The sequence below is a fragment of the Microchirus variegatus genome (assembly GCF_963457635.1).
Source record: "Microchirus variegatus genome assembly, chromosome: 2".
Lineage (NCBI taxonomy): Eukaryota > Metazoa > Chordata > Actinopteri > Pleuronectiformes > Soleidae > Microchirus > Microchirus variegatus.
Genome location: NC_139803.1, coordinates 34215629 through 34227845, shown reverse-complemented (window position 1 = coordinate 34227845; position 12217 = coordinate 34215629). Strand labels below are relative to the sequence as shown.

General features: G+C 41.5%; 2 protein-coding genes across 2 annotated transcripts; one reads left to right on the top strand and one right to left on the bottom strand.

Annotated features, from left to right (window-relative positions):
- Positions 1-132: 132 nt before the first annotated feature.
- LOC310924144 (serine protease HTRA2, mitochondrial-like) lies at positions 133-3599 on the bottom strand. Its single transcript, XM_083885789.1, has 8 exons — positions 2893-3599; positions 1792-1996; positions 1506-1700; positions 1347-1379; positions 933-1041; positions 753-822; positions 556-651; positions 133-475 (listed from the first exon to the last, which is right to left on the bottom strand). The coding sequence occupies exons 1-8, from the start codon at positions 3357-3359 to the stop codon at positions 310-312; spliced, it is 1341 nt and encodes a 446-aa protein (XP_083741915.1). The 5' UTR covers positions 3360-3599; the 3' UTR covers positions 133-309.
- A 993-nt stretch (positions 3600-4592) lies between these two features.
- mis18bp1 (MIS18 binding protein 1) lies at positions 4593-11822 on the top strand (the record flags this gene model as incomplete). The annotated part of the gene is made up of 15 exons (XM_083906747.1): positions 4593-5385; positions 6080-6226; positions 6324-6526; positions 7421-7494; positions 7591-7712; positions 7818-7908; positions 8017-8135; positions 8238-8465; positions 8536-9232; positions 9322-9500; positions 9624-9763; positions 10913-11067; positions 11154-11232; positions 11552-11606; positions 11722-11822. 15 exons carry the CDS (start codon positions 4593-4595, stop codon positions 11820-11822), a joined length of 3183 nt encoding a protein of 1060 aa, XP_083762873.1.
- Between the last annotated feature and the right edge of the window lie 395 nt (positions 11823-12217).

Here is a 12217-nt window from a genome sequence, read left to right as displayed (position 1 = left end):
TATGTAGAAACTCAAATTATTAACATTTTGTACATTGTACTGCAGCCTAGAAATAAATACTGGCCTGTTTTATATTTGAGCAATGACACAAGAATAGACAAGGGAATACATGACCTGATACATACTGCAGAAACACCTTTTTTTTTTATTACATTAATGAATTCACAGCAGGTCTTTCCTATGCAGTAATGACATATTTTACAAAGGTCTTAAGCACCGTGGGACAAGTTTCTTTCTCCTCTCGCAGTCACTCTCTGATTTCACTTCACATTTTCTTCAAACAGAGGAACTGGTTCCAAAATATTGGTATCACTCCGTGTACTCTGGAGTCATTTGCAGTCGAATCGACTCTCGCCCTCGCTGCACCACCATGGTGATATTTTCACTGCCGTTAACAGCCTTGTAGATTTCCTCTGAAGTGTTCACCTCCACCCCGTTTATCTCCACCACAACATCTCCAGGTAACATTCCAGCTCTGAAACAAAACAAGTGACGCCACTGGTTTAGCAGCTATGCAGGACACAAAGGCGTTTAAATAAATCCCTTGCTGCATACCTGTTGGCCGGCGAGCCCATGATGACCCTGTGAATCAGGATGCCATGTGTTACATCGGGGAACGATGGGTCCCTTAACTTTAACTCGCCAATGATGCTGAAGCAAAGAAGACGACACAGAAATGTAGTTTCAAACCGTAATGCTGCAACACCGCTCTGACATTTTACTGCTGGTGTATCGGAATGTTAAGCAGTTACCTCGGCGTCAGCGTCAGCATCATTACACCGATGTATCGCCGCTTTTTTTCCGACCCGCCGAACCAGGCACCTTGGGAGAAGATTGACGTGAGCAGAATGTTCAAAGATGGAGGCTACACACAACATGGGACAGAAAGATGGTGCGGTGAGTAGCTACTGACTCATGAAACATGCGCTTACTCTTTTTTTTCGATGCCCCGTCGAGAAAAGCTCTCAGTCGATCAGATGGAATAGCAAAGGAGATCCCTGCAGTGACCTTCATGGTGTTTATGCCAATGACTTCACCGTCCTGATAAAAGACAGTCACACTTTAAGTTAAAAGAGTCTTAATAGCTTTATTTATTCTGATCATTTTAATTAGAGATCTATTTGTTTGTAATAAACCGAAGGTTATTTAATTATTATAGGGCTAAACAGTTTGAGAAACTTGATTTTCTGCATATTTACAGTCTGTACAGAATTCACTGTTTAATGGATTTTTAAAAAATTAAACCCACCAAAAATACATATATCTAATGCAGGAATAAGCTTTAACTGTCACATTAGAGAGAACAATGACATTGTATGTGATGATTAACAAAACCTGTGACTCACCAAGTTTATTAGGGGGCCTCCAGAATTTCCAAACTGCAAAACAAACCAGCCACATGAGACGTTAAAGGCCAATGATGTAAGAATAAGTCACCGTAAGTAACGCCATACTCCAATCATTTAGGAATATTCCACACATTGACCGAATACACTCATACTCACGTCAATGGCTGCGTCCGTCTGTATGTAGTCCATGTTGGAGTTGGACAGGCCCAGCTCTTTACTGCCTCTCTGCACCGAGCTGATGATTCCAGACGTGATGGTGTTACGGAGAGCAAAGGGGCTTCCCATGGCAACCACAAACTCCCCCTGTCGGATGTCAGACGATTTACCGAGGGTCAGCGTCGGTAAAGGATTCTACTTGTCAGACAGAGAGAGTGAGGAGTTCAACACAGTTCAACTTACTGCTCATAGAGTTATTAAATTATTTATTGAAGCTGTTGCCTACATTTGCAGTGATTTTGATGGTGGCAATGTCGGCCACCGGATCGACGTCCAGCACAGAGGCGTTGTACGTCGCTCCGTTGTTGAGCTTCACGCGAACGCCTCTCTTGTTGGCCACGACGTGGGCGTTTGTGACGATGAGGCCGTCGCTGCTGATGATGAAACCAGAGCCGTTGGACACTGGGACTTCTCTTCCTGAAAACGGGTGTCTGGAAAAACAGCAAAGGGGCCTGGTGTTCTTACTCAGTCTTGGAGAAAGACAAAATATAGCATATTGCATTATTTTGTCTCATCCACATAAAGAGCAATTGCCTGCATTTACGTCTTCAGACTGTGGGGGGCAGAATAACGCGAAAGCTGCGTCCAGTCTGTCAACTCCAAAAAAGAAGAAGAACACATTTACGTCGCGATTATTTATTACGATCCGTTTGTCAGTCAAGTTATTAGGGTTGTCAGTTAGTTACCACATACCACGGCTTATTGAAAAGTAAACGATAGCTATGATTTGTTATATCTCCGACAACAAAACATTGCGTGTTTTGTTATGTCAAAACACACAATGCATTCTGGGTAGCCCTTGCTCCCAAGAGTGGTCTCGGAAAATCTCAATATTGAGGCCGATACGGCCCTTAAACTTGACCCTCAACTTAATTTTTCTGAGAATCGGGACAGCACTTGCACTAGCGGGAGCACGCATTTTTGAGATTGAGGGTTAAGCAAGGAATTGGAATTCACCCATAGTATACTATATACTACCTATACTCCCGTATAGACAAACATTTATATGTGGTGTATCTGGGATTCTGCAAAGCACAAATACAGTCAGTAAAGTAACACATTTCCATGGCTTATGACTAGTTGTTAAAAAATAATAGACAGTTGTTTTCTGCCAAATGGAGTAAGTACGTACAAGAAATATATGAACTTTGCAATTGATGTTGGGCCGTTTGACATATTTGTGATAACTGTGTGTGAAGGGCCACAGGACATAGACAGGGGGACGACATGTTACCCGCGGGCCGCGAGTTTGCCACCCCGGCTCTTAGGAAACCTTAGGAAAAAGTCACTTAATGTTTTTCAATTCTCTACCAGCTGCGTTTCTTACCTGCCTAAGATCTCTATGTAGACGACAGCCGGTGTGGACTTCTCCACCACATCCGCTATGAAGTTGTACTTATACCGGGGACTGTCGGGTTTAAATGGGGAGGCGCAGTGAGCCGAGGGCAGGACGCGCTCAAGAAAGGGTCCAATTAGTGAGACTCTGTCGCTTTGTTTTTCGTCTTTATGACGTGTGTCCAGAAGAAGCGCCGCACCACAGAGTCCCAGAGCCGCAGACACGGAGCCGAGCAGGGGAGACCTGCTGCTGCTGCCGCCGTCACCGCTGCTCCTGTGCCCGCCTGGATCTCCCGTCTCCGGGCTGCTGGCTCCTTCTACTCCGCTGTGCTCACACGGAGCAGCAGACGAACCCCGGCTGACTGTCCTCTCCGCCGCAGAGTAAAGACCACGACTTTGGCGGCGACTGTTTGTCCTCAGCGCGGAGAGAAAACATCTATTGACAGCAGCTGCTGCCATGTTGCATCACTTCTTCCTCTTCTTTGAGTCTGAGTCAGCGGCTCAGGAGTTTCCAGGCAGCCCGAGAAAACTTTACACTTCACACACAAACACATTTACACGGCGACAGCTTTGGTCTGGGTCCCATGTCACAAAAACGCTGCCCGTTTACATAAAAGACAAACGAAAAAATATAGATACACTTGTTTTTACCTTCTGTCATCTACAACCAAGAAGCTAGTCAACAAACCAAGGACCCAGTTACAGACATGCGCAGTTTCTTCTTCTTCTTTAGATTTTAACGTGGGTTCAACCATGACTTGAGAAGGTGCAAAGCGCCACCTACTGTAAGTGTAGCATTTTAACAAGTAGATTCCACTGAACCCTCCCTGTCTTTTTTTTTTTTTTTTTTATAGTTATATAAATTTATAAATAAATTTATAGTTTAGTTTACTTTTTGTTTTTAAAATTAGTTAGTTTTTACTAGCAATAACTTTTTAGAGAACGTTTGATTGTCTTGTTTGATTTGTTTGTAAATGCTTTGGGTTTTAATTTTTTTTATTATTATTTTATTAATTCTCGTGTTCGTTGTTTGTTATATTGTAGTATTATTAGTAGTATTTGCCAAGTGTGAGATGCCAAGTGTAAGCTCAAAAATAAATATTGTGTCATAAAAACCCATCAAAATACGCCATTTAAATGTATTATACACATTTTGCACTTCAGTCTCCCTTCTTGTAGACTGTTATATTTGATTCAGGGATGGTTGTTCATCTGTCCTAATACATTTCTAAAATGGCATATTTTGCTGGTCATATATTATAAAAAACTAACCTGAAAACTAATTTAAAAACAAAAAAAAAACTAAACTAAAACTAAACATTTACACAAAACAAAAAATAAGGAAAAACTAGCAAACATGCCCCTTTACTAAAGTTAAAAAAAAAAAGTAAAGAATATATAAAAACGGTAATAACCTTGGTGTGTTTTTGATTAATCGTAATTCAGTTTACTGACGGTGGAGGGCAGCATTTCACTTTATAACGTACACTCTGCTGGAAATGTACTAGAAGAAGAAGAAAAAGGAGGAGGATTCGGAGGAAATGACGTTGTTGTTTTTCTGACTACGTCACAGATTTTAAACCAAAGGCGGTCGTGAGAGGACATTTTGAATTCAGGGAGCTGTTGCTATCTGCCAGCAGCACAGGTACGGGTTGTTGTGGTATGAATTGCTAACTTCGCAAAGCGAACGCGATGGCTTCGTATAACCAGCTATTACAACACAATAAGCCTCGGCTTGAATCTCCAGCCAAGGTGTTCGCGAAGCTGAAATCCAGACTGCACAGCGAGGCGGCGTCCGCGAAGGACCCGCTGTTGACGGGCGACAAACATGGAGCAGAATTTCACTGGCAGAGGATGAAAAAGGAGAACTGCCGTGGAATGAACGACGAGGAAAACCACAGGCGTGGGACTTATGCCAGAGAAGTGCAAACACCGACGCTCTCACCCATATCGACTCCGGAGAAAAAAACATGCTACCCTTTTTCAAACATCGGTAGAAAGCCCGTGGAGGAAACCCATCCGGTAACTTTTATGTCGAGAACCGAACCAGAGAGAGCTTTCCTGGAGTCCACAGCCGTGTGTCAGCCCCACAGAGAGCAGACCCACGCACGGCCTGGTCACAATTCAGACCTGGATGGATTGAAAGTGTTCGGCAGGACTCCACGGAAGCTGCTGCCCGTAGGAAGTGACTGTGTGAGGAGTGTGTTTCATCATGGATCCCCGGACAAACTCCTGTCTCCATCCACCATCCTGTCACCATCCACCATCCTGTCCCCATCCACCATCCTGTCCCCATCCACCATCCTGTCCCCATCCACAATCATGTCTCCACCCAAACTCCTGTCTCCATCCAAACTCCTGTCTCCATCCAAACTCCTGTCTCCATCCAAACTCCTGTCCCCAAAAAAGCAGAGGCTCAGGGGGAGAAATAATGAGCAGCATGACCCACCCATGTTCCCACCACCAAGAAGCATTGTAGAAAAACGTGAGTTTTTATTGAGGCACTGCATGCACTGTTTCTTAGTTTGATTCAAATGCACACTGCTTCTGCTGTATGTACTCTGTACAGCGATATACCCATGTTGTATATTTTCTACAGAGAAACTATGTTGTCTCTGTATGAAGTCTTTACTATCAGGTTAAACACATCATACAGATTTTGATACTCGGTTTGAGGGTTGTTTTTGATGATTAAAACAAGTTTATCTGATTATTCAGCTTCTTAAATATGAATATGTCCTGGTTTATTTGCTCCATACAACAAAGAAATCATTAAAACTGAATAATTTCGGTTCAAAGTTAAAAGCACATCACCATTTTTCCATCACATTTTCTGGAGCAAACAATTAATAATTGTTAGTTGCAGCCCTATAAGACACTTCACTTTTTCTTATCTTAATGTTTCATATTCTAAATTTGAATTTCCTGTTCCAATGTTTTACTTTTTTTATACTAGCTTTATTGGCATTAACAAATATGTTGTTGCTTAAACATTTTTCATGCCATATTTATATACAGTACACTTATATGTATTACTATAATGTAGACAAGAAAGAACTGATTACATTATTGGATTGATGCAGCTTGAAGTTCACCCTCTCTGACTGCTTTCCCTAGATTTATGGAGAGATTTTCTCCAATGTGTGTGTAAAAGTTAATGATTTATCTCCTTTGAATAGGTTGCTGTGTTATGGTGGAAAATATCTTTGCGATGTCTCCAGCTAAGACGTTTGCTCTGATGAGGGAGCGGGAGATTAAAAGCAGAAGAGAGCAGCAGCCAGATGTTTTTGTTGTCAGGAACAGCACAAGGGAGCCCTTCAAAGATGGTGAGTATCAAACACGTTCCTGTTGTTTCTGCATGTATGCAAGTGCTGTCCTTATCACAGCTTTGTTTACGTTATACCTTCCATTTTCTTCCCACAGATAATGATTTAAGTGAGACCAGAGAAGAGTCAGCTGGCGACCCGTCGGATTGTTCCGAGGACGTCCCGACCTACGCTGCCCCACCACGGACGGTTTTGCTCGAAGATCCGCTCGTGCTCAATTCACCACAGATCTCTGTCCCCAAGAAGCAGCAGGCTGCTTTCAAGCGCAACAAATGGTCCCAGCATACCAACTTCCCAAATGTGAGTACAAACGAGTGACTGCATCTTAAAGCTGTATTGCATTTGTATTTAAATACACAGTAAACTGTTGTAGTTGTGTCTGTGGGGACATTTCCACCCTGTTTGTTATATTTCACTCCTAAGCAGGCGAGCACAAAAACATTCATACAACAGCACTTTGGCTGAAAACGGAAAGAAGCACCCATGAAAAGTTTCATAAGTTGTTTGTACTGTTAATAAATAAACCTAAAATTGTATTTTTTATGAATATCACCACCTCCCACAGTCCAAAAACAATGCAGATTTGGGGATTAGTCAAACTAGACACTCTAAATTGACCTTTAAAGTGAGAGTGGGTCAGCTAGGATTGGCACCAGTTCCCCCGCAATGATGGTTGGATCAAGATTGTTTAGCATTTCATGGATGTGATTGTTTGAGCTGCAACTAATGATTATTTTCGTAATCGATTAATCTGTCGATTATTTTCAAGATTAATTGATTAATCGTTTGGTCCATAAAATGTTAGAAAACGTTGATTAGCATTTGTCAAACCTGGAAATGACAAACCAAAATTATTCAGTTTCAATGATTCTTTGTTAGTGATTGTGCAATACTGAAATGGGAGCTCTGCCAACAGCAACCAAGTTCCTGCATGTCAGCCACAGCTCCTGCTGTTTCCTTCACCACGCAGCTCCAATAAAGTTTGGAAGCGCAATCCCAACAGTTTATGCTACTTTTACAGACAGCTATACAGTATAACACACCTTCTGACTTTGTGTGTGAATGGGTAGGGGCAGGGAGAAGAAACTAGATCATACACTGCAGGTTTTTAAATCAGACGACTGATCTATTTTCTACTGAACACTACTGTTTTGTTGTTCTTAACCAACTTGTTTTTTTTCTCCTCTTTGGCAGGACAGTGTCATTTATCTTAAAAACTGGTTCTTGAGGAAGCATCATAAGGGCCTGTTTGTTGATGGAACCCACAGGTAGAAGTTTGTCACTTTAATCTAGGACGTCATATTTACTGTAACAATATGCACTCACAATAAATTATATATTTTAACCCTCACTTTTCCACCCAGGGAGGAAAACATACCATGGAACAGTAACATCATTGTTGACAGGGTTTCTCATACTGTGCTGAAGACCGTCTCTGGCAGGATTTATATTTTGGTCGGCAAGATGACTTTGAGTGTTGACCCGGGTAAGTCATTTGTGTGGATTTTCTTTGCCTGTATACTGTAGTTCTACCTATGCACATGTTATTCACAACACTTCATCAACTAATATTATTTTTTCCTGTCTGCAGTGTTTCCCAATTGGTTTTATAAGAAGTTTGTCAATGGTTTCCCTCCAGACTGGAAATCACTTTACGAGAAGTTACTGTCAGAGTCGAGAGAGTATGAAGACGTCTTTCAAATTACACATTCTACTTTTCTGTGTAAAATAAACTGAAAAATTATACTTCTATCAAGTAGTTCATTAAATGTCTCCATTTGTTGTTGTAGTGACTCTGGCAGAGCAACAAAGAGGACCAATGAAAGAAAAGCCACCAAAGCCAAAACACAATCTGAGGCTTCCTCCGGTCTCTCTGAGAAGCATCACAGACAAAAGATTGTTAAGAAGCGTAAGTTAAGAAAAGAAGCAACCACAGTCGATGTCCCTGCGCACCACACATACGCAGTTTAGAAAACAGTCTAATGTCTTTGTTTTTCCCCTTCCTCTGCAGCTGATTCCTGTCCTTCTGCTAGAGTGTCTCGTAGTGGTCGGACAATAAAACCACCTCTGGAATATTGGAAAGGAGGGAGAGTCATTCTGGATGCACAAATGAATGTTACTATCCATGAATGTTACGACACTTCAATCTGCCTACCCATAAACACACAGGAAGTTACAAAAAAAGTGTCTGCGAGCAAGTCACAGAAACCCGCCGGTGTGTTCCTGCCCTGCAGTGAAGGTAAAAATAACTGCTGCTGTGAGATGAGTGTTGAGTTTGCATGCAGCAAATCTGTCCTCTGTGTTTCCAGGCCAAAGGCAAAGTGACTCAGCCTGCGACGACGCACCAGTGCTACAGAGGAAGGTCAAGGCTCCACCTTGTAGGCCCAACAGAGCCAAAGTTATCCCGAAAGAGAAATCCTCAAATCAACCCACATCTGCTGTGGGGACAGATAGCAGCCCTGAAGAGTTCTCTGGCAGAACAACAAGGTTCAGTAAAAGGACTCCAGTTTTGGAAAGAACATTGTATATCGACACTGTCCCTCAAAAGCAAAGAGAGCCTGAAAAGGCTAAAAGACAGACGTTGAAAAAACAGATTAGTGACACAGATAAACGTCTAGAGAGGAAGTGCAAACGGACTGCTAGAGCAGAATGTCCCACTGTTAATGATAAAACAGTACAGTCAGATGATGAGTTTTCTAAGAAGAGGCAGAAGCAGAGGAGAGGAGGCAACAGAAAGTCACAGCCGATCCGAGCGTCTTCATCGAGTCTGACGTCGGAGTCTTCTGATGAGAGCGTGAAGAGGGGAAGCAGAAAACAAAAAACAAAGAGAGGCAAACGGGCGCAAACGCTCGCAAAACAACGACCGAGCAAACGCACTGCAGTTTCACCGCCGCCCAAGTCGACAGCTACCAGAAAAACGCACAAGGCAAATAAACACAGCACATTTGTTCTGCCAGAGCGAGATGACGACGAGTGGACCGAGGTTGAGCTCATGAATCTCCAAGAGTAAGTCTTTTTCATTCCTGCGGCAACAGAGACTCGTATTCCTGAACCATGACCTCATTGCTCACCCATGTATGCGTGTTGTTTTCCAGAGCTGTGTCGTACTATCCGAAGCACGTGTCAGGTTATTGGGCAAAGGTGGCGCAGATGGTCGGAACGCGTACGGCAGAAGAGTGCCACGGTCAGCACACGTCCCTGGGAAAATCCCAGACTCCTGTGAAGAAGGCCAAGAAACCCAGAAAAGAAAAGGTGGAAGCACCGAAAGATCCAGGTACAGATGTGGTGAACTTGGTGTGACATTAGGGTTAAAAGAGAAAAAAAGAAAACCTATATCTAACCTATAAATAATAATCTGTATAACCAGACATTTGACGATCGGTGACTTTATGTGTAGTTGCAGATCATCCTGTAATATCTGCCAAAGTGGGAACCTTAAAGAGGAAGCAGCAGGTGCGTCAGTTCCTGGAGGCCATGCCTAGAGACGAAGTCGACGATGTTTTCAGTTCTGCGTACATGCAGAATAAACGCTTTGAGGTTTGACTTCTTTCTGTTTTTGTTACGTTTTGGGGGAAAATAAAGCAATCAAGTGGTGAAATTTGTTAATATTTTTGCATGCGTGACTGAAAAAAGGCATTCTTTCTTGCTTACAAACAGTCCGAATGATGGAGCTGCATCTTTCCAGTCATTCCAGGACCTCATGATTCATAATGATCTTATTTCTGATTGTAGTTTTTCACCTTAATTTATATTTATATAAAAACCAACATATTTGGTTATTTAGTAATTGATGAATATATTTAATTGTTGCAGGCTTTGTTCCTTTGTCCATCACAAGGACACATATAGAGACAAACAAGCATTCACACTCATACCTACGGTTAATTTAGAGTGTCCCAAATTTGCATGGTTTTGGACTGGGAGAGGAAACCAGAGAACCTCACGGGGAGAACATGCAAGCCTTAACCTCTTCTTCACGGTTGCCCATGGTTGTTGTTTTTTTCAAAACAAGTTCTTTTTAGACCAATAGTTGCATGTAAATAAAATTGAATGGGTTTTTAAAAATTTAGTACCTAAGAAATCTCAAATGGCACAGATGGTGCCCAACTGTGCCAAAGAGAGAACGCCTAGACATCTCTTTACTAGAACCTCTGCTTCACTTCAGGAGTATCAGACTGCACAGCTCATGTCCACATGTTGTTACATGACCTCCATGTGTTTTTAAGCTCCTGCTGCATATTTTAAAGGTGATATTTGCTTTAAAATGCAATCTTTTTTTAGGCGATAGAAAAACATCCTTCATTTATGGGGTGTTCCATGTACATTTACTCTGACACAGTGGCATCTACAGTGAAACTTACACCTCTGGTGGAATCTCACAAGTGTTATTTGTAGTTTTTATACCAAGATAATCCACATACAGCATGTAACTGCAGAGATTTACTCTCTTTAGTTTGGGCATGTCATTTTCGAGCAGGGAAGGCTCAGGGAAGAAGAGGCTACGCCTTCTTGCTGCTGAGGCTTCAGAATTCTATTATCAGTTTTTAATTTATTTATTATAATAATAATAATAATGCATTATATTTAAGGTGCCTTTCAAGACACTCAAGGTCATGGTCAGGATAAACGTGACATTAAATGTTAACCCTAGAAAAGACTTAATGTTGTCCTTGTCTTGATGCACAGATCCCCTCCATATGTCCAAGTGAAGAAGATGCGTTCAGCGTGTCGGACATAGAGCCTTTGACCCCCATGTCCAAGGTTTATCCTGAAGTGAAGACGCCTCAATGTTTGCACATCACACCTGGCATGATGAAAGACATGCCAGGCTCAAAAGACAGGTGAGTGATGACGACCGCTGCCGTCTAACCTGTAGGAGCTGATGGAAATACACTCACCAACTCGACTTTTTCCTCCATTTTCAAAGGAACGACGACGATCAATACGTCTATCAGCTCCAGAGAAGGGCGAACTTTAAGGTTTGCAAACCGACACGTTCTTCAAAGGTAAGGATTCGTACAGACTCGAGTGTGAGGTTCTTGGTTTGTCTTGTATAAAGTACCTAAAAGGTGATTTTGAGTAAAAGTGCAAGTATTTTACCAGAAACTCTCCAACTCGTCTTCTGATTGTATTTGGTAGTAACAAGTAAAAGTAAGAGTTCCTCAGAATATAAACAACAAAGTAAAGTACAGATATGTGAATTTTGTACTTAAGTACAGCAATAAAGTATTTGTACTTTGTTCCATTTCAACACTTGCAAATCAACCGTTGATTCAAACTGGAAATCACATTTCAGTGTTTTTTTCCCCCCTGTGTTTCTTTCAGAGATTTACACCCACGCCATCAGTGAAACGGGCAATGACGAGATGTGGTAACACAGGTTAGTTCACACCTGTGTCATTGTCTTTATTCCATTTTTTTTCTCTAACTGAAAGTTGCTGTTGCTATTGCTGTGTTTTAGTCTTGTTGCATAACATTTGTTTTTTCTTCTCTAGAAAGTGACACATTTGCTGTTTGGGAGATGTTCCCGGGAAATGACTTGGCCATGTCTGACAGCGGAGATGAAGAAGATTTTTACTTTGACACCGTGAACTGATCAGTCTCAACTGACTTGTAAAAAAGAATTATTCTGAAAAAGCAATCAAGCTTTGTTTGATTTGTCCAGTGTGAATAATAAAACACTTTGACTCTCCTCTTCCAGGGGGATAAATGTTTATTTTAAAAATGAAAACTCTGGATGTGATCACTGTGTCGATATGTTGTTTATAGTTTCAGCACAAAGAGTTGGTTGTAACTATTCGTTTATTAAACTTTCTTTAAAAAGGTGTTTTCATAGGTTTTATTTGTTTTTATTTTTTTAGAGGGCAACAGTTATCTCATATCTCTATGTAACACATTTGTTTGTTACTTTTCTTTTCTCTTTAATCCTTTTTTCTCTGCTAAAAATGATAATGAGCTGATGTGCCAAAAATAATTGGCTTTATTTGTGAA

Excerpts from the sequence above, each read along its gene's own strand:
- LOC310924144 (XM_083885789.1), bottom strand. The coding sequence starts at position 3,359 with ATGGCAGCAGCTGCTGTCAATAGATGTTTTCTCTCCGCGCTGAGGACA. Across the intron at positions 1,042-1,346 it reads GAGGCCCCCTAATAAACTTG|GACGGTGAAGTCATTGGCAT; the intron begins GTGAGTCACAGG and ends GTCTTTTATCAG. Across the intron at positions 823-932 it reads CGGGGCATCGAAAAAAAAGA|GTGCCTGGTTCGGCGGGTCG; the intron begins GTAAGCGCATGT and ends TCTTCTCCCAAG.